We start from the raw sequence: 22,193 nt of genomic DNA, 5'->3' as shown, positions 1-22,193 counted from the left end.
TTCAATGAAGCCCACGACATGCATGTTTAGAAAGATCAATAGGACACTTGATGTGTCTGGTGTACTATCGGATACCCCCACCAGATGAGGTACTCAGAGAAGTTGCAATGCAACCTGAGATAGCTATAACGCGCAGGACATGTCCGATATAACACCAGTCAAAACATCAAAACATCGAATGCCCTTACTCAGACGGCTAGCAACAATTAGCTCGTTCCAACGGCTAGGCTTGCTGACGTGAAACGCTCAGTATTCGCTAGATGATATCCCAACTTGATGATGGCCGTGTTCTTGTGGCAGGGAACGGTCATCGTCACGACGTCACTTATCTCCTCGATCCAAATAGACGGCGAAAAATGGTCAAGATTTGTGGGCTAGCCACAGTAGCTAGCTGCCTCACATGTGGTTGATCTGGTGAATGCAAGTCACAGACACATGTCCTCTGGAGTCAGAACGCATGGTGTTTTCAAGCTCATATATACTCCGATCCGTCACTGACCGTACGTACGTACGTGGGCAGCAGTAGCAGACAAACGCGCGCATGCAAGCGAGGGCTCAGCAGCGATCTGGAAGCTCGCGCGCATAGCTCAGCAGCGTCGTTGGAACATGGCCGCCGATCGGCGAGGAGAGTCCACATTGTCCGGCTCCCATCCCAGGTGCACTCCCCTGACCGACCGAGCGCGAGCTATATATAAGATCGATCCACACCAGCACCACCCATAGCACACTTGAGCACACAATCACTGGCACCGATTGTGTGGCACAACATCTCGTCGATTTCCACGTCGAGAGTAGCTAGCGAAGCCGCCATATGGCCGCGATGATCACCGGCGGCGCGCGGCGGGCGGCTGTGCTCGCGGCGGCCGCCCTCCTGTGCGCCGCCGCGGCCGCGCCGGCCGTGGCGCAGCAGGCGTCCAACGTGCGCGCGACGTACCACCTGTACAACCCGGCGCAGAACGGCTGGGACCTGAACCGCGTCGGCGCCTACTGCGCCACCTGGGACGCCGGCAAGCCGCCGTCGTGGCGGCAGCAGTACGGCTGGACCGCCTTCTGCGGGCCCTCGGGGCCCAAGGGCCAGGCCGCCTGTGGCCGCTGCATCCGGGTAAGGCGAAGACGATGTCTATATATAGCTAGGCTACAAGTTTTTCGCGCGGTTCGACAGGAAAAATCGAATCAAAAGGGTAGGTCACGCTCACGGCGAGGCGACGAGCGTTTATTACATGCGTGCGTATATATAGGTGACGAACCGCGGGACGGGCGCGTCGACGACGGCGAGGGTCGTGGACCAGTGCAGCAACGGCGGCCTCGACCTCGACTTCGAGACGGTGTTCAAGAAGATCGACACCGACGGCCGCGGATACCAGATGGGCCACCTCGACGTCGACTACCAGTTCGTCGGCTGCTGAGGTCCAGCGCCGTGTGACCATGGTGATGAACACTATATATATAAATGCACGCAACCGGATGGCAGGAGTATCTAATCCATATCACAGTATCAGAGAGGTGTGGGATAAGATGGGAGGAAGGCCACAAGCCTGCAGCTGCGGAGGCAGGCCTCAGACCTGTAACCAATGTAGTACACCCATAAATAAAGTATGCTTTTTTGTATATTTATTATATCTCCAATTAAATTTAATCTATATTTCAACGGGATAAGCACTAGGCGTATCGGCGACTGCCCAGACTCCAGAACCAGCATCCGGCAACTGACGGTCTTCCGACAACAGAGTAGCCTCCAGCTTACGGGCTACGACTACAGGAAAGGAGGCCGCAAAGGACTTCTTTCCCGGTTCCAATTCTCTCAACTGCTAACAGAAAGGCGTGCGTATGGTGCCTAACCACTCCGTTATATATATATCGTCATCTCCAATTCCGTTTTCATTCACATATATGCGTGGATTTGAAAAACAACAAACGTAAAAAAAAAAAAAAAAACCAAACCAGAGCTGGGAGAGAAAAGGCGGCTGCGCTCTTCTAACCGCGTTACTTAACTATTTTGTCGATCCGAGGCTTTCTTAATTAGCACACCGCATTGTAGAGCAAGCTACTCAATGGAACTACTCTCATTGTAGACCGTTGTTCTGATTCATGGAGTGGCGTTTTTCAGATACTGAATTGTGCTTAATATTTTTTTTTTTGCACGGTATGTTGGGTTGTTTCTTAACAATTTGAAGTCGAATGGACTCAAGACAACATTTTGATGAGACCGGTGGTTGTTCATTGTACGAAACTCTATAAGGGCTTGTTCGGTTAGAGATAGATTGAGGGGGATTGGTGGCACCCCTAACCGAACAAGTCCTAATATGTTTCCATTTGGCTTATGTATTTTCTTTTCTTTCAAAAAATGATTTGGTTCAGTTATTCGTTGCCTTGTTGATATCAGGATCTTACAGTAATGTTGTCCCATGGACTGCTATGTTAACGGGTGTCTAGCAGCTGAGCAAGCTTTATGGTACAATATGCAAATTGATTGGTTTCATTCGGCTGCCTTGCTGCTAGGTAAATTCTGCATCACTAGGTTTATTTCTATATCCAGCTCGTCGGCGCCCACCGCGGTCCTCGACGCGAGCCCAAGCTCAACTAGTACAGCGTGCGCATCACGGAGCCCACGTCACAGGGCACCTTGTAGGCGCGGTCTACGGGGTCGGCCTCCGCAAACTGCAGGTCTGCATTTCCTCGGTGTGGCACGAGGCTGTAACATGCACCTGCTCCACCTCGCCGAGGCCGGCCGTGATGGCGTACGCGCGCGAGACCGGCATGGTCGGCTCGGCTTCCGATTCAATACTGTCGGTGTCGACAACTACCAAAACAATAACTTCCAACGATCAGAACTGTTAGAAATTAAGCCTTCGTCTGTGATAACCTAGCCTAAATGGACTGTGTGATATCATGGCCCAATACTTAATATTATTGATATAATACTCATACTAATAATAAGGTGTATCTTTTTTCGAAAGGCTGCTTGGCTTAGAGTAATTTTGTGATGAGTGACCCTAACCAATTGGGAAGTTTTTTTAGGTGTGCATGAGTGAGGACAAGGTGCACACAAAAAACTCATGTTTGGTCTATTAGGATGGTCTATGATCTTAGAAGACACGTTGGTCTATGGGGATGGTCTAGACGTGACCAAGAGGGAGAGATTAAAGTTTTCTCAGGTGCGTATGAATAAGAACAAAGTGCGTAAAAATGACTGTGTTGGTCTATAAGAATGGTCTATGATCTTAAAGGCTGCCACGAGTAAGTACCACCGGTCTGAAAGTGAACGGGGTGTTAAATTCTCCTTGGAAATTAATGACTTTCTATGGCCAAGGCGGTCCACAAGTGGATGAGGTGTTACATTCTCCTTGAAAATTAATGACTTTTGATGGTTTATGGTACAAACCATCAAAAATTCACCTGTTGGAAATAATCCATCATAACTTAACTGTTTTTCTATAGTGTAGGTACTAGAGGAAACACGGATCGTAATGTTTGGGTCGCAAACACGATAGGGAAGACGACGTTGATCTCGATACGAAAGACGACGTGGAACAGTCTGATAGAGGTTATTCTAGAGACCCACTTTTATTTAGAAAAGGCACGGGGCTATCCACGTAGTTATTCGACTGAAAACTTGGTCCTCATGTGACTATCCTTGCGAGATGCTCTAGCGAAGAATAGGAGTAAACTTACACGCTTCTTGATATCTCAGTAAAAATATCGAAGTTGTCGATGAGAGTTTATATCTCTATTGCCCTTTTAGCTTCTACATTTATATTGTGTATTTTAGTTATGTACTTTACCTTTTGAGCCCAATGATTAGTCTAATGGATGTTTGGAACGTATGTTACATGACTCTTTGCATTAAAGACAAAACAACACACATAGTCAAAATCGTAGTTACACATAGTTATTTTATTGAATAAGTTCTGATAAATATAAATTATAGACCTTGGTTTATAAGATAAACTGCTTAATTTACCCCCTTACAGATCATGGTCCCTTCGGTTACCTTCACCTGATGGGGGATCAGGAACCTAGTCCCCATCATTGAGTGGTTTAGTTGAATCTGTTGAACTTTGTACTAGAATTGTGTATGGAAAACTTGCCGTACAATAAATAGGCTAAGCAACTAGTGGCTATTAGGCTATTCCCGGTGGAGATTTTATTTGAGTTTCATCTTCATTACATACCTCGCCACATAAGCAAAGATGATGACATGACAAGAAATTAATATGGAGAGAGATTAGAGTTTTATGAGAGGTGATATAATTTCATCTAGATAAAACTCACGACGCATAATTTCATAGATAAAAGCTGATATGAGATTCTTGGAAACAATATAATAAAACTATGCATTGGAAATAGCCTTAACTTGGTGGTTGGTCGCCCGGCAGCCTACCCTGCCCACCAGATCTCTGGCACTCCTATGGTCACCACTCACCGGGCATGGAGATTCCCCAAATCACAAACCCAAGCGTCCGGGAAGAAAAAGAAGATCCGACCTCGTTGTGCATGCTAGTTGTAGCGTACACACGCCCTGATGTTGGAGCACATGCCCTCCCTAAGGCTATGTTCAATTTGATGGGATTAAATCTCTTGCCATTTAAAATTAAATAGAGATAGATATGATCCCTTCAATTCCTCTCCATTTATCCCTAACCAATCAAGCCCTAATGCGTCATCGAGAAACGGAGCAACTGTCTCCACTTACTCTACTAAATTTTCTAGTTGTTGTATTTTTGAATGATAGTTTTCATTGTTTTCTAATTTATTTTACGTGACATTATCATGTCGATTATGCTGACATAAATAATTGTTTAGCCCCCAAACTTCCTTCTAAGCCCATCGAGCAATACGAAGAGAGGAAGATAAATAGAAGCAGAGAAGAATGGAGGCATGGAGCGTTGGAACTCTCGATTGAGACGTAACTTATTTTATATACCTATACCAAAGTTTGAGGATGTTGTGTTACGGTGTATACATCTAGACTAGCTAGTAAAGAGCCTATATATTACTATGTTTTCTATTTATACCTTAGTATAGAGTATAAAACGTAAAGACATGCGTGTTTTATTGGCTAGGTGGCTAGATGGGTATAAATGTAGGTTAGGAGTCAACGATCATGATTCGAATCTGTATTTCTACATAATTCTAGTTTTTCTCTATCTCTACTGTATTAAAGCACCAGTTTCAACGGTCGTCCCGCATCATCTTCTTACAAGAATCCCTTGTAGTTTTTCCAAAATCAACCAGCGGTCTCAGATCATATTACATCCCTATCCTTTTTGTTCGCACAACAACGTTCTCATAGCTGTCGCTCTACAAATAGACCCCGTCCATTTTGCAACAACCTTCGCCCCCTTCTTCCGCCGTTACACATTGAATTTTAAGTGAAACCAACCGTGCAATTGAAAATGAGTACAAGGCTATGTAAAAGCGGGAAATGTTTTTATTGTTTGATATGATACTCTAAAGGCAAGAGCAAGTATGTATTTTAGTTAACATGTTAAGCATTAGAGGATAAACTTGTTGTATTTGGTATCTCAGGAATGATCTTGTTGGCGTACTTGTGCTTTTCTATATCTTACCAGTTCAATATCTCGTATATATGAATAATATGTTCACTTTGACACTAAATTCATTTATTATGGTATTTTTATGTGGATGGTCCATTAAAACTCTTAAGCGTCGCTTAGTCAGCCAATCAATATCATCAAATATGGTGGGTACCGTCTCAATGTATGGGGATTAGACTAGTACCATTTAAATATGGGGAGCAGGGATAGGTAAACTTTGTAGATCTTGAGAAGTTATAGAATTTTGTAGTTGGCAACTTTTTCATTTGAAGTCATCTTGTCAACTAAAACTATGTCTAAATTTTAAAAAATTAAAATTAAAATTTTGAAAACGACCTCGAAAGAAAAAACCACCAACATGAAAGTTGTAGGTATTGAAGAGTTATGAAACTTTGTAGTTGACATGTTTTGGTTTAAAATTCTCTTGTCACGCAAAATTATGTTTGAATTTTAAAATTTGAATTTTCCAAACTACCTCAGATGGAAAAACCACCAAAATAAAAGTTGTAGTCTTGAAATGTAATGAAACTTTGTAATTGACGATTTTTAATTTGAAATCATCTTATAATTGAAAATTTGGTGTGAAGTTTTTAAATTTGAAATTCAAATTTTGTAAACGACCTCGGATGTAGAAACTATCAAAATAGAACTTGTAGATCTTAAAAAGTTATGCAACTTTATAGTTGGTTATATTTTCAAATGAATTTATTTAGTGCCTCAAATAATTAAATTACTCTCGGTTTGTTATAGTACACGAGGAATGGAAACGTAATATAGACATAATTGATGTAGTAGTGTAGTGGTAGAGAAGGGTATGCGCGAGAGAGGTTGCGAGTTCGAATCTCACCATTCACAAAAAGTGTACATCTGATTCAAATTAATTGTGAAAAATGATGAAAATCTAATATAGATATAATTGATATAGTAGTGTAGTGGTAGAGAGCGTATGCACGAGATAAATGTTGCGAGTTCGAATCTCACCATTCACAAAAAGTGTACATCTGATTCAAATTAATTGTGAAAAATGATGAAAACGTAATATAGACATAATTGATGTAGTACCGTAGTGGTAGAGAGCGTATGCACGAGCTGATTCAAATTAATAGTAAAAAATGATAGGACGATGGGTATGGTAATGGGTAATGGTTAGAGAGTTGTTCCCAAAAAAATGTTTTGCTATTTTTTGGGTTTTTTGCGATTTTTAATTTGTCGAGTGCTTTTCTTTGCCGAGTTTCGAAAAAAATACTTGACATAGAACCTTTTACCGATAAAATGTTTGCCGAGTATTATTTGTCAAGTATAACACTCGGTAAGGTTTTGCCAGGTGTAAAATAGACTTTGAACGCGAGTCCGATGGTGTTTCCATATTCTTTCAAAGGTTAGCGCGGATTGGCGGATAACCTAAAAAATTCAAACGTGTGGTGTGTCGAGAAGCACGTCACATGCATATGAATGGGCATGCAGAATTTTCAAGAAGCGACATGCAAAGCCTGGTCAAGGTTTGCGTGCTAGCTGCTGGTGTCCTGGCTGTGGATAATACGGGCCCCTTTGGTAGGGCTTATTTTTCAGCTTCGGCTTTGGCTCATGCAAAAGTTGTGCCAAACACCTCTTTTTCAAATGGCTTCATCAGTGAAGTGCTTTTCTAAAATGAACTAGAGGGCATGAGCCAAAAAAAGTGGCTCACCCGGCTTCAGCTCACGTCATTTTTGCACAATAGCCCTCCCACCAGTCCAAATTATTTTTTTTGGTCCTGCCCTCAATCCCTAGCCACGTACATGAGAGATCTATAAAAAGTAAACTATACAAGGGTCTTTCTGAAAAACAATCTATAAGCCGTTTTGCCAAATGATTTTCAGAATGGCTTTGGCTCATCTAAAAAAGTGGCTTCACCTCGTGAGTCAGAGCCAAAGCGGTTTTTGGAGAAGCCAGAGCCCTGCTACAATGCACAGTTGCACATGCGGCTGCTTTTCTCATCGATCTCAAACGAACGAAAAAACACCAAAAGGTACGTAGCTGATGAATGATAATATATCTTCTCGAGTGCATCGACGACTATACACTGGAAGTACTACTCTGGAAGCAGTGGAAGTGGAAGACTCTCGTGTCGACGTCAAAGCACTTAATAAACGCTGCTGGAATTCCACAGCTAGCTAGCAGGCCAATATATATAATATGTGGCCGCGCGGAAAATGTGCCTGCCGTCGCAGCTAGGGATCCGGTGCAGATCTCGACGGGTAGACCGGTAGTAAGAGTGTTGCTTTGTTTGGATCACTATTACAATTCATCTCTTTGTCGAGTGTTCGACGCTTTATCAAATATATTTTATCGGACACTTGACAAAGTCGAGCTACAACTTTCGACATAGACCTCGTTTAGCGAGGACGAAACACTCAACATAGAACGACACTCAGCAAAGTAACTAACAAAAGAGCTCACTGAAGCCTCCTTTGCCGAGAGCCTATCAATCAGTCACTCGGAAAAGAAGTCTGCTTTGCCGAATGCCTATCGAAGCTCTCAACAAAAGGACTGGTAAAAAGGGCACACTGGAGTCTTGTTTGCCGAGTGTGCCAAGATAACAGACGTTCGGCAAAAACTCTGTCACTGTCATTTATCGTTGTGACGGCTATTTTTCTTTGCTGATATTCGAGAAAAACTTTACTGAATGTCCGACAAAAAATATTCGTGACGTACAGTTGACTGATCTCTCTTACTGAGAGTAATACTATTACTCTCGGTAAAGAGTAGCACTCCGCAAAGCGGTGGTGGCCAGGAAGCAGTGTACATCGCTGCCTCTCCTCACGCAAGCAAAGCATGCACATGGTGTGGTGGCCAGCTGCGCGCCGCCGTTAATCGACCGAGCCGCCGCGCGCAAGCTACTAGGGCCGTCAGCGTTCCAACAGCAATATAGGATGGGCGCCGACGTACGGCCACCCCACATGGGTAGCATCTCCAAATAATCTTTTCTAAAATTCACGTAGTAAGTTATCATTTACATATTTATTTGTATAAAATCGATCTTCTATATTTTTTATTTTTCTAATAGTTTTATATATCTTTTTTATAATGCAACAGAACTATTCTCATTTTCTATCTTTAGCAAACGAGAATTTTAAAATAAAAGATTGATATATTCAAATAAACAAACAATTATAAAGTGTTAAAATATATTTTTCACGTACCAAAATCTTTGTTCTGCTATCGCGACCGTGACGTTAAGTACGAATTCATAAACTCTCGTGTATACTAGTGGAAGTGACTAAGTATACAAAAGGAGTAGCATTATTGTATACAACTATTGGTCCGAATGGATTGCTAGATAGAGTAACTCATCAAATATAATTGTGTACCTGTTGGGCCTATGCTTCGTCGCCGAAGGTCTTACAGGAAGAAGCGGTCTTCGGCGGAAGCTGTTTGTATAAAATGGCCGAAGGTTCCTCTTCGTGAAGCTTCGGTATTGCAAACCGACTTAAAGATAGAATGACCTTTTAGTCCATAAAGGTCTGAGTCAATGTTGTAAGCTTTTATAAGGGGCATACTTGTAATTCCTCACAGGCTACGTCCTGTGCCTATAAATAGTGAACAGTATTCCGTTACTGTTCACGCGTTCTAGTAATTGCAATCGCATCTTTCGGAATTCAACCTTTTGCCAAGGCAAAGGTATTATTGTATTCAATAACTCAATAAGTAAATATAATGTAATTCGTCTATGATTTACTTATCTCTTTTATACCTTTTATTTTATGTTATCTTATAATTCCTACTGAAATTTTATTACGAGGATTCAAGCTTCGTAATTATGCTCTTATTAGCCTTCGTCCAAGGCTCATTATCCTCAAGGGAATAATGTTTCATGGACGAAGGATGTTGACATTTAACATTCTATGTTGCCTTGTTCTTAATTCATAGCATTTGAGAACAAGTCCCCAACATTGGCGCCCACCTCCGGTGAACTCACTTCCACTTTTTGAGCTGATGGCTTCGTTCAACGACCAAGCTGGAGCTGCTTCGGACCCGAAGCTGGTGCTCCCGATCACAGGTGGCTCGTCCTCAGAGCCAGCTAACAAGAAACAAAAGAAGGAAGCACAGAGAAGGGTACAGCATGTTGGGGTGCAAGGACCCTTCATCAAGTCAAGATGGTCTCACATTCCTATTACTTTCTCCCAAGAGGACCTTCAGCTCAAAGATTACCCACACAACGATGCCATGGTTATCTCTTGTGTTATCAAAGGATTTCTGGTCCACAATGTCTTGGTTGACACAGGCAGTGCAGCTGACATCATATTTGCTAAGGCCTTCAGACAAATGCAAGAGCCAGAAGATAAGATTCATGATGCTACACATCCTCTCTGTGGCTTCGGAGGAAGACAGATTGTAGCACTCGGTAAGATCACCATGTCAGTGACCTTCGGGTTCATCAACAACACTAGAACTGAGCAAGTTGTGTTTGACATTGTTGACATGGAATACCCTTACAATGCAATTATTGGTCGTGGTACCCTTAATGCCTTCGAAGCAATCCTTCATCCTGCCTATCTTTGCATGAAGATACCTTCGGATCAGGGACCCATTGCTATCCATGGAAGTCAGGAAGCTGCGAGAAGGGCCGAAGGCAATTGGACTGACTCAAAAGCAATCCATAACATAGATGGAGCTGAAGCTTGTGAACAGTACAAATTCAGAAGGGAGAAAGCAGCTTCAGCAGATCAGCCGAAGCCTATGCTCTTATGTGAGGACATAGCAGAGCAGAAGGTGCTGTTAGGCTCTCAATTATCCGAAGAGCAGGAGAAAACCTTGATAAGGTTTTTGTTCAATAACAAAGATGTTTTTGCATGGTCAGCCAATGATCTCTGCGGAGTTAATAGAGATGTTATTGAGCACTCGCTCAATGTCGATCCATCCTTCAGACCCAGAAAGCAAAGGCTTCGGAAAATGTCAGATGATAAGGCCGAAGGTGCTCGCAACGAAGTCAAAAGACTCCTCAGTGCAGGAGTTATCAGAGAAGTGAAGTACCCAGAATGGCTAGCTAACACTGTTATAGTAAAAAAGGCCAATGGCAAGTGGCGAATGTGTATCGATTTTACAGATCTTAACAAGGCTTGTCCGAAGGATGAATTCCCACTACCAAGGATAGACTCTTTAGTTGATGCAGCAGCTTCTTCAGAGCTCATGAGTCTGTTAGACTGTTATTCAGGCTATCACCAAATTTGGATGAAGAAGGAAGATGAGCCGAAGACTAGCTTCATAACTCCAAGTGGCACATATTGCTATCTTCGAATGCCTGAGGGGCTCAAAAATGCTGGAGGGAGTTTCAGCCGAATGACTGCGAAGGTTCTCCAATCTCAAATAGGCAGAAATGTGCTAACTTATGTCGATGACATCATTGTAAAAAGCACGAAGCAGGAGAATCATATTGCTGATCTGCAGGAGACCTTCGCCAGTTTCAGGCAAGCTGGCTTAAAGTTAAATCCAGAAAAATGCGTCTTCGGAGTAAAGAAGGGGAAATTTCTTGGATGCTTGGTTTCAACAAAGGGAATTGAAGCTAATCCAAGTAAAATTGAAGCTATACTTCGGATGGAGCCACCAACTACAAAGAAGGGGGCTCAAAGATTGACAGGAAGATTGGCATCTCTCAATAGATTCATATCCAGATCAGCAGAGAGAAACTTACCATTCTTCGAAGTGCTGAAGTCAGCCGAAGTCTTTCAATGGGGACCAATCCAGCAGAAGGCTTTTGAAGAGCTGAAACAGTATTTGATAGATCTAACAACATTGACTCCACCAATCCCAGGGGCTCCTTTATTATTATATGTGGCAGCTTCGCACTCAGCGGTAAGTGCAGCGCTTGTCCAGGAGAAGCTTGATGGTCAAGTCAAGAGGCAGGCCCCAATATATTTTGTTTCCGAGGTTCTTAGTTTATCAAAGAAAAATTATACAGAGTTGGAGAAGGTATTGTATGCTGTCTTGATGGCCTCCAGGAAGCTTCGGCACTATTTCCAAGCTTACAATATAATCGTTCCTTCTTCACAACCTCTGAAGGATATTATGAGGAACCGAGAAGCTACTGGAAGGATTGGAAAATGGGCTGCAGAACTCAATGAATTTTGTATTGAATATGTTCATAGATCTTCGATTCAGTCCTAGGCGTTGGCAGACTTCATTGCTGACTGGACGCCAGGGGCTCAGGAGGAAGAAACGAATAAAGACAACGAAGCATGGACAGTGTTTTGTGATGGATCTTGGGGAACCTTCGGAGCAGGAGCGGCTGCTGTGTTGGTTTCACCTTCCAAAGTCAAAACTTGTTATGCGGCAAAGCTTGATTTTAGTTGCACAAATAACATTGCCGAGTACGAAGCATTGCTTCTAGGTCTTCGGAAGTTAAAAGCAATGGGAATCAGAAGGGCCATACTTAAAACTGATTCCCAGGTTGTTTCGGGTCATATTGACAAAAGTTGCAAGGCTAAGGATCCGAAGCTTGAAAAATATCTGGATATGGTTCGAAAAGTTGAAGCTTCCTTCGAAGGGTTTTCTGTCAAAAATATCCCTCGAGGACAAAATGAGCATGCTGATTTGCTAGCTAAGTCAGCAGCACAGGGGCTGCCTTTACCTTCGGATGTGTTCTTCGAAACAATAAAAGCACCTTCGGTGGAACTTCTTGAAAGAGCAGTTCTCAACATATCTCCTGTTTATAGCGAGGATTGGAGAACTGAGATCATCTCTTACCTTCAGGGGAAATTCCTTTCAGATGACGAAGCTTATAACAGGAGGATAGAGGCAAGAGCTCGTCCATATGTTATGATAGAAGGAGAGTTGTATAAGCATGGAGTTTGTGCTCCGCTACTCAAGTGTTTATCCAGAACCGAAGGTATAGAGTTGATGAAAGAAATACATGCAGGCCTGTGTGGATCTCACATTGGATCTAGGCCGTTACTTGGAAAAATTTTCCGCCAAGGATTTTATTGGCCGAAGGCAGCTTCGGATGCGGCGGAATTAGTCCAAAAGTGCGAAGGTTGTCAGAAATGTGCACGAGATCAAAAACAACCTTCGTCCTTGACACAGCTCATACAACCCATTTGGCCATTGCAAAAGTGGGGCCTTGACTTGTTAGGTCCGTTACCACCGGCCCAAGGGAACCTAAGATATGTTGTAGTGGCGGTGGAATATTTCTCTAAATGGATTGAGGCAAAGCCTTTAGCTACAATAACTTCGGTCACCGTTCAAAAGTTTTTCTGGCAGAATATTGTTTGTCGTTTCGGGGTACCAAAGGCTATCACTGTGGATAATGGAACACAGTTTGACTCCGAAGCTTTTAGGGATTTCTGTGATCAAATTGGTACGAAGATCCATTTTGCATCAGTCAGACATCCGGAGTCAAATGGACTCGTTGAAAGAGCCAATGGCATTATAATGACAGGAATAATGAAGTCAATCTTCAATCAACCAAGGGGAAAGTGGCTAGATCAGTTAACCAAAGTGGTGTGGAGCCATAATACAACAACATCAAGGTCTACAGGCTTTACCCCATTTAAGTTATTATTCGGTGACGAAGCAATAACTCCAGAAGAAGCTAAAACCGGATCAATAAGGGTAGTAGCTTCGGCAGCATCAGGATCCGAAGCTGATTATTCTGTGGAAAAAGATGCTTTAGAAGGGATCATGTTGCAAGCCGTGGAAAACATCAACAAATATCAAGCCGAAACAATTAAATGGCGAGATAGAAAGGTTCGGCTAAAGAATATTGAGCCAGGACACTTGGTGCTTCGGAGAGTGGCCAACCCAGAAACAGTGGGCAAGTTACAGTTGAAATGGGATGGACCCTTCTTGGTAGCATCTTCGTCAAGACCCGGTTCATACGGATTGAAGGATATGGACGGCAACGACATTCCTAGATCTTGGAATGCGGATGAGCTTCGGCGATATTATGTATAATTCGATGTAATTTTTCATATTTTTTATTTTTCTTTCGTGGCACCCTTTTCCTTTCCGAAGGGGGAGAAAGGTTTTTAATGGGGCCATCACGTGTAATTTCCTTTTTTAGTTCTATAAGAGCAAAACCCCCCAAGGAATGTAAATGTAAAAACTGAGAACGCACCATCGAGTGCCGAAAAGTAAAGGCGAAGAAGCTCCAAAGTCGTTCCTAAGGGAATGCAGAGCTTACAACGAAAAGTCAACGCTGATTCCGCCGAAAGTAAAGGCGAAGAAGCTCCAAAGTCGTTCCTAAGGGAATGCAGAGCTTACAGCGAAAAGTCAACGCTGATTCCGCCGAAAGTAAAGGCGAAGAAGCTCCAAAGTCGTTCCTAAGGGAATGCAGAGCTTACAGCGAAAAGTCAACGCTGATTCCGCCGAAAGTAAAGGCGAAGAAGCTCCAAAGTCGTTCCTAAGGGGATGCAGAGCTGAGGTGTGATTGTTTTTAAGGAAATAATGGCCATGAGTATGGCTTGAAGTGTGATTGTTTGGCCATTCATTTGCACATCGCATTACATCATAACATTTGCATTCATAAACATTCATCCAGGCATAAGTAGGATAATCATCTTCATAGCATAAGCGGTTGCTTCGGCAAATAAAAAAAGAGCTTCGGAAAGAAAGAGCTTCGTGTACAAAAAGGAGAACTTCGGAAAGAAGGAAAATGTTGTTTTCTATGCTTCGTTGCGTACGAAAAGAAGGGAAGGTGTTTTTTCGCCTTCGGCTCAAAAAAGAAAATTTCGTCCACATCAAAGCATTTCTCATACATCAATGGAAGGATAAGGATATATTACAAGGTATGAACAGAATACATTAAAAACAAGTCTTGGTTACATTTACAAAAGTTATCTCAAAAGTTTCTCAAGTACTGTCTACAGTCTACTATCTAATCTCCAAGGAGCTTCGGCTTCGGCGTCATTTTTGATCTTCGGCTTCGGCTTCGTCATCCTACATGAATAAGGTTATTGTAAGTCAAAATCAAGCTTACAAGAAAAGGTAAGCACAAGGTATGGTTTCTTACTGGTTCAAGGTGGCTACGAGCTTCGTCTCCAGCCTTTTCTCGCCCACCTTTTGTCTATATCATTTTTACAAATCTATTCGAGATACTTCGGGCGAGATCAGGAATGTCATCCAGGATTGATGGTGATAAAGTGAAATTTGGTCTATTGACAATCTTTCCATGATCACAGCCAGCCTTCAGGAAAGCTGCAGCAGTGCCTCGAGAAGCCACCCAGGCACAGAAGTCACCATGCCCAGCTATGACTTCGTCGAGCTCGTCAATCTCCCCCTCAATATGTTCGAAGGTTTTCGGTAGATCTTCAGCTGAGGGGGTGAATTTTTCGCTGCTGGCTCCAACTGAGTAAAAAATCTTTCTTAATCGTTGAATGCATTTGTTGCTAAATTCCAAGCATTTTTCTTGAAGACTTGTCAGTAGTTTTCTCAAATCTGAATTTTGTTGAGCTTCGGCTTCAAGTTTTGCATTAAGATCTTGTTTTTCTCGTTCGAACAGCTCAGACTGGCGGAGAAGCTTCGTGTTTAGTTCTGTTATTTTTGCTTCAGCTTCCGCCAATAGACCTTCGGTTGCCTGGAGCTCAAAGTTCTTTTTCTCGAAAGCATCTGATTGCTCCTTTATTCTGCTTTCCAAATTTTGAATTATAACTTCGTGCTTCTTATCTTCAAAATCTTGCTGCATTTGCAAGGCTTTGCTCAACAGCATACTCTGCACGCAAACAACCTTCGTCAGACATGTTTTTATTATTAGAAACAGTAAAAGTTAAGGGACAAGTAGTTCACCTTGATGTCTGTTTCTAGCTTCGGAAAGCCGATACTCTTGGACAGAGTACCAATAACCTTGGCTCCGGTTTGATCTCGAATACAATCTAATTTTTCATCATCAATGCCTCCGAAGAGGAGCGCCCCGGGTTTGTATCCGCAGGATTTAGCGTACTCTCTAAGTTCTTCTATTTCAGCTTTTGATAGTTGTTCTCCAACCAAATTCTGGAACATGAAGGTTTCGTTCTCCGAAGCTTCATCAGCAATTTCTTTCCCTTTCTTCGACGCCACGGTCGCGGCCTCTTCGGCGGCGGTGGTAGCTTCTTCTGCAGCCATGTCTAGCAGTATTTGGTCAATATGTTTAATTGTGCTCTCCAGGTTCAAATTTTCAGCTGAGGCAGCTTCGGCAGCTGCGGCCTCCGAAGGTGCAATTTCAATATCTGTCCCCTCTGCAGCCGCTGGTGTTTTCTGGGCTGAAGCCCTTGGCGGCGTCTTGTCAATTACCTCTGTCACAGTGATAATTCTTTGTTTCTTTGCCTTGATTGTTTTCTTCGATTTTTCGGGCTCCTTGTCCTTCTGAAAAAACTTTGTCAGTTGAGGGCCCAGTGGACTTAGCTTCGCAGGTAAGGATTCAGTCATTACCTTCAGAATTTCCTCTACGACAGCAGCAGAAGGTGATGCGGGGGTTTCTTCTGCTTCGGATATTTGTTGCTTCGGAGAAGAAGCTTTCCTCTTCTTCGGAATTTTCTTCTTTAATGGTTCTTTTTCACCTTCATTTAAGGCTTCAGTTATCCTTTTCCTTTTTTGGCCTCCGGCACCTTTGTTCAGATTTTCGTAATCAGGGTATTCGAAACCCAGGGCGTCCAGCACTCGGTTTAATCTTCGCTTCGGACGGGTGCCGAAGGCCGCGGTCATCAATTGATCTTCTTTTTTGGAATAGTTCCCAAGAATTTCGTTGCACATTGCTTCAATTGTTTCCAGCCACTCTTGGTAAGGTGTTTTAAAGTATTTCTTAAATTTGTAATAGTAAGGTAAACGTACAAGTTCACCTTCTTTCTTTTCCCCCTGTAGCTTCGGCATTTCCCATTCTTTCAAACTGGGAAAAACTTTGAAAGCTAAAAACTCTTGAACCAGGTCCCTTGTGCTGATATGCTCTGCAATAATTCTGAATTCACTCATTGCTTGTTGTGTTGGACCTTCGGGTGACATGTTGCAGAGAGGTCGGGTTTCTCCGAAGATTAGTTCGAGTGGACTTTGCACGAGCTTCTCCTTGTCATCATTAACCTTGACATAGAACCACTCAGACTTCCACCCTGCTGCCCATTTACTCCGATAGCTGATTACAGGAAACTTCGTAGTTTTCCGATAAGCAAAATTGTAGCAACCAAAATTGTCATGCAATCCATCCTTTCTAGCCTTCGTCTGATAATGCAGTTCGTGAACCCGGCAAAAGCTGTCCGCAAATGGCTCCACTGCTTGGCTTCGGAGTGCCCAGATATAAACACTGAGCCTAACGATAGCGTTAGGGGTCAGCTGGTGAAAATAGATACTGAACCTCTTCAGTACCTCTGCAATAATCCCATGAAGGGGGAATCTTAATCCGGCCTTTAAAAAGCTCTTAAAAATGACAATTTCATCCTTTTCCGGCTTCGGGGTAGTCTCTTCTCCCCCGAAGCGTAATAGCTTCTTCTGATCCTCATTGAAAAAGCCTGACTTTACCATCTTGGAGAGATCAGCCTTCGAAACGGTAGACTTTCCAAAGTCCAAGTGGCTAGGCTTGCTTGGCATGGCAATACGATAATCGTCTTCAGGATCAGTTTCCTCAATAACTTCTTCTTCTACTCCGGCAATTGCTTGTTTTGCTTGTTCTGCATCTTCACTAGGGATCTCTTCAGAAATCACCAGCCCGGATCGTTGCATGGCTTCGGAGATGGGAACAGTCTCCGAAGCATCAGTTTCGCTTCCCTCACGCTCAACCCTGGCGGTAGAACGCACTCTGGCCATTTAATTATGAATATGTGGAAATTTAACACTTTCTTCTTCCGAAGTTTTTTCTGACGAAGCAGGTTTCAAACTGGAGCTTCGTTTGATTCTGACAGACAAGCTTCGGCGGTGGTTAAAAATTTTGGCAGCAAAACAGTGCAAATAGCAATGAATGCTGTGGTAACTTCACACCTACTCGTCTGTTTATATAGTGTTGCAGGTAAGAAGGCAAAGCGCCAGGATTTTTACACCAAGCGGTCACCCGCTTGTACTCGCTGTGCGGTGGGCCGCAGAAACCAAACAGTAACTCTGCAAGGTGGGACCGCTACGCGCTGGGAAATTGAATCGTTTCTCGGCAACGAGCTCAGGGAAGGTGTTTTTTGGACCTTCGGCTCCCCGAAGCCTAAGAGACTTTTTTCACGGACCAAGCTCGTTACGAAAAACGATCTAGCACCGCGAAAGGGGCTACTGTTGGGCCTATGCTTCGTCGCCGAAGGTCTTACAGGAAGAAGCGGTCTTCGGCGGAAGCTGTTTGTATAAAATGGCCGAAGGTTCCTCTTCGTGAAGCTTCGGTATTGCAAACCGACTTAAAGATAGAATGACCTTTTAGTCCATAAAGGTCTGAGTCAATGTTGTAAGCTTTTATAAGGGGCATACTTGTAATTCCTCACAGGCTACGTCCTGTGCCTATAAATAGTGAACAGTATTCCGTTACTGTTCACGCGTTCTAGTAATTGCAATCGCATCTTTCGGAATTCAACCTTTTGCCAAGGCAAAGGTATTATTGTATTCAATAACTCAATAAGTAAATATAATGTAATTCGTCTATGATTTACTTATCTCTTTTATACCTTTTATTTTATGTTATCTTATAATTCCTACTGAAATTTTATTACGAGGATTCAAGCTTCGTAATTATGCTCTTATTAGCCTTCGTCCAAGGCTCATTATCCTCAAGGGAATAATGTTTCATGGACGAAGGATGTTGACATTTAACATTCAATGTTGCCTTGTTCTTAATTCATAGCATTTGAGAACAAGTCCCCAATAGTACCGTCAAAACGCACGAGTATCTTACCAGTGTTCTCTAGCTTTGTGTGTTGTCACGGGAGTTAAAATTAGTATAAAACATAGAAACGGGACGACAAACTTCATTATGATATAAAAAATCCATGTGGTAAAATATCCCATAACACTAATATTATATTGACAAGATACAAAAAGACCTTGCATTCCTCACCTACTTCTTTCTGCAGACAAGGCGTTCAACATTATATTAACCCTAAACCGACCAGTGTAGCTTCTAGCCTTCTGCTCACCCAACAACATAGAACGAAGGGTACCCTTGGAAAAATGTGACCTACTAAAGAGTGGCACCCATGTAAGGAACCATGCTGTTTTGATGTACCTTGTCGTGGTTTTAGAAACCAGGGGCAGTAAGATTTGTGTTCGACATAGATGCTAGCACGGGCTTATTCCGAATGGTGAATCGCTGGGATTCGAACGAAGAACTTGGGACACGGGGGATTCACACCGTACTCCAATGTAGTGTTGATCGTAATATTGCTTTGAGCGTGTTACAACAAGTGTGATTGTGTTCCTATAGAAGAAAGAAGGTCCACCCTTTTATAGTTCAAGGGTAGGACCTTACAGGAGTGACTTGCTCTGTACTTGGTATGAGGTTGGTCTGTTACCCCAGCTTGTCGTTGTGCACCTGGTGTCACGCTGTCCGTAGGGTCGTGCATAGCCGTACCCCTGGTATGGCGCACCGTCTCGCTCATTTGTCACATGATGGGGATTTCAGTGGTTCTTTTCAACCTGATATATTTGGTCCGAGATATTGGGATTCTCTTGATTCTAGGCAAATTGAAATTTTATCAGTTAAAGGCCCTAGAAGAGACTTAACAATTCAGAAAAGGTCCTGAAGATAAATATTCTAGAAGGTTCTCAGCATTATTCTATGATAGAGTTTTATAAAGAGGCATGATTCTTTTCCAAATGCAAGTATTGCATATAGACAGCTACATCGGCAGAAAGGAGCTTTTCTAAATTGAAGTGATTGAAGCCTTATTTGCGTTCTACAATGACACGACAAAGACTTACTGATTTGGCTATAATTGCACTTGAAAGTGCAATTTTGGAGAAGATTCAATATGGAGATATAATTGAAGAGTTCGTTTCAATGAACACTAAAAGAATGATGATTTTTAAATGACAAGGGTAAAAAATAGGTATGTTCTTTTATTATCATGTTGTAGTGTACGCTATTACTACAAAATATCAAATATACATTATTATAGTTTTATTTTTTCACTAGAATAGGGGGGCAGTTGGGTGAAGGGCATGGAGCACATGGCAATGCCCTCTTCCCCCGCCACTGCGGGTCCTGCTCCCCTGTCCTGCGTGCGGTGTCTTCCTAAGCCCAAGGAGGTGAAATGGCGGTTATGACCCTCTACCTTCCGTATCCGTACGCAGCATGCGTGAGCTGTCCCATGTCCTGTACGTAGGCTCTAGTCCTTGAATGGTGAGAATTCCACAATGTCCGGCGCAGTAGGCAGACGCAGACCTCTCTGTGTCAGTATATATAATGCTCTCCATCGAGGTATAACGGACCTCATCTCTCATTCTTCAATTCGTCACTTAGCTTCACTCGGTTCTGCTTCTACACATCTATATATCGTTAGTTTGGTATGTACTAACGGCTCGATCTGCACAAGGTAAGCACATCGATCGCTGTGCATGCCCGATCTCTGCTGAGTTCGGAGCTGGTGGCGTACGTGCAGGCAAAGAAAAGAGGCAACGACGATGGCTGCTGCGGCGGCGATGATGGTCTCCGGAGGACGGGCGGCGCTGGCGGTGGCGGGCGTGCTCTGCGCGGTGGCGGCCATGGCGGCGGCGCAGCAGGCGTCGAACGTGCGGGCGACGTACCACCTGTACAACCCGGCGCAGAACGGGTGGGACCTGAACCGCGTGAGCGCGTACTGCGCCACGTGGGACGCCGACAAGCCGCTGTCGTGGCGGCAGAAGCACGGCTGGACGGCCTTCTGCGGGCCCGCCGGGCAGAAGGGCCAGGCCGCCTGCGGCAAGTGCATAAGGGTATGTGGCTCTGCTACCTTCACTTTTCCTCCTGCTGGATTGTCACAGGCGATCGTTGGCCTGCTGCAGGTGAAGAACCGTGCGACGGGCGCGTCCATCGTGGCGAGGATCGTGGACCAGTGCAGCAACGGCGGCCTGGACCTGGACTACGAGACGGTGTTCAAGAAGATCGACACCAACGGGCAGGGCTACCAGATGGGCCACCTCAACGTCGACTACCAGTTCGTCGCCTGCTGAGCAACAGAGCTCAGCCAGATCCTTCCTGTGTATGTATGCATCCATGCATGCAGGCAGGCAGATGCAGAGACCGACGTCGTTGTAAAACGCGTGGCCTTACTTGAGATGAATAAAACGCAACATGTAGCGTCTTGCAACTGTCGCAAGCACAGCTACTACTGCTACTGATTAAATAAACAGGACTGCAATGATAGTAATAAACTATTTAGGCCTCGTTCGTTTTGAAAACAGGCATGTTTTTAGTTCTGGGCCGGATGGAGTGAATCCTGCTGGTTCACTAAAACATGAAAACTTTTGGTTTGGTTTGGTTTGGTTCCAGTTGTTTATAGGTGTAGCTTCGACTCAAGCCGAGAAAAGGATGAAAAGGTCTACAATGGCTTGGTTTTATTCTTGATTGAGCTTATCAGAACAACACTTTCGGGTTGGTTCCGGTTCTAATCCGGACCAAATAATTCTAGATGGAATGGGCTATGTTCCATGCCGTTCCGGGACAAACAAACAATGCCTAGAATTATTATTCCAAACCATGGATGTTATGTGGTATATACACACACAATGACACAAGTCACACAATAGAGCATATATCCAACAGATTTATTTTTTCGGACGGATCAAATCAGGTCAGGTCAGGTCAGGTGGCTCATGATTAGATCTATGTGAGAGAGAAGAGATGAGGAATGAGGGAGAATGAGTTATCTAGCTGTCTAAATCGTTGGTTTTGATGATGTGTGGGTGTAATTTGTTTAATGGATTTAGTAGAGGTTATGGGTGTGTGGGAGTGATTTGGTTGGGTGGGTTTTGCAAAGTTTAAACTGGTGAATTATATAGTGGTATAGAAAAAACTATAGATAGATTTACTAACTTTTTTCTTGAATTGCAACGTGAAATTAAATGTTGTACTAGTCAGATGCCCGTATATGTTATGATTTCTATATATTATATGGGTAGGCTTGTTTTAATAAAACATAAAAATATATGTGTTCTGTTGGTTAGGTGGGGTATGGAGTAGAGCCAACAACCAAAGTTCAAATCTTCACTTGTGCGTAATTTTTACCTTGCTTTTGTTGGATCTTTTATGGGCTTGGCCTATTTATTGAATAAACTCTATGGTGTGTAATGGTGGAGAATACCAATAGTACCATATTGGAAGTCCAAAGGTCTTTTGGCTTGACTTATATGGTGGGAATTATTCCACTTAATTTGAGAAGTCAAGAAATGGACAAGGGTGTGCCACACGCACGCGCGCTGCCGCTGCTAGCCGGGCGTGGCAGGCAGCGAGCGGGCGTGGTGTGGTTGTGTTAATTTTTAGCACTCATTAACCGCGGAAACCTTTCAGTTGCATGTCTCTTCATCAGCTACATGCGAGACCTTTGTCCTTCAGCTGCCCGTCTCCTGGCGTGCCGCATGAGACCCTTCTCCTTCAACTTCCCTTTGCAAGAGGTTAAGGAGAGGAGAACCCCTGGCACTTGGTACACGAGAACAGAACCATTGCAGAGTCACAGCCCAGCCGCAAATGAGAGTATTCCCATCTCGTGACTCTGCGCGCACAGAGCAGCGAGAGGGCAGGTGCCTCCGAAGCCCTTG

General features: G+C 43.5%; 2 protein-coding genes across 4 annotated transcripts; both read left to right on the top strand.

Moving 5' to 3' along the window:
* The first annotated feature begins 651 nt into the window (after nt 1-651).
* Nucleotides 652-1,614, top strand: LOC103655092 (barwin). The gene is made up of 2 exons (XM_008681900.4): nt 652-1,102; nt 1,239-1,614. Exons 1-2 carry the CDS (start codon nt 812-814, stop codon nt 1,404-1,406), a joined length of 459 nt encoding a protein of 152 aa, XP_008680122.2. The 5' UTR covers nt 652-811; the 3' UTR covers nt 1,407-1,614.
* Nucleotides 1,615-19,893: 18,279 nt separating this feature from the next.
* On the top strand, nt 19,894-20,919 carry LOC103652813 (barwin-like). Of its 3 annotated transcripts, none has more exons than XM_035967089.1 (3): nt 19,894-19,929; nt 20,060-20,372; nt 20,442-20,919. In XM_035967089.1, exons 2-3 carry the CDS (start codon nt 20,082-20,084, stop codon nt 20,607-20,609), a joined length of 459 nt encoding a protein of 152 aa, XP_035822982.1. In that variant the 5' UTR covers nt 19,894-19,929; nt 20,060-20,081; the 3' UTR covers nt 20,610-20,919. The 3 variants fall into 3 exon arrangements, with proteins under 3 accessions (XP_035822982.1, NP_001307855.1, NP_001105464.2); NM_001320926.1 differs by having other exon boundaries at nt 19,897-19,964; nt 20,442-20,838; NM_001111994.2 differs by having other exon boundaries at nt 19,924-19,993; nt 20,442-20,810.
* Nucleotides 20,920-22,193: the final 1,274 nt, after the last annotated feature.

The sequence above is a fragment of the Zea mays genome, chromosome 4 (assembly GCF_902167145.1).
Source record: "Zea mays cultivar B73 chromosome 4, Zm-B73-REFERENCE-NAM-5.0, whole genome shotgun sequence".
Taxonomy (NCBI): domain Eukaryota; kingdom Viridiplantae; phylum Streptophyta; class Magnoliopsida; order Poales; family Poaceae; genus Zea; species Zea mays.
This window is presented reverse-complemented; position numbering and strand designations above follow the sequence as displayed.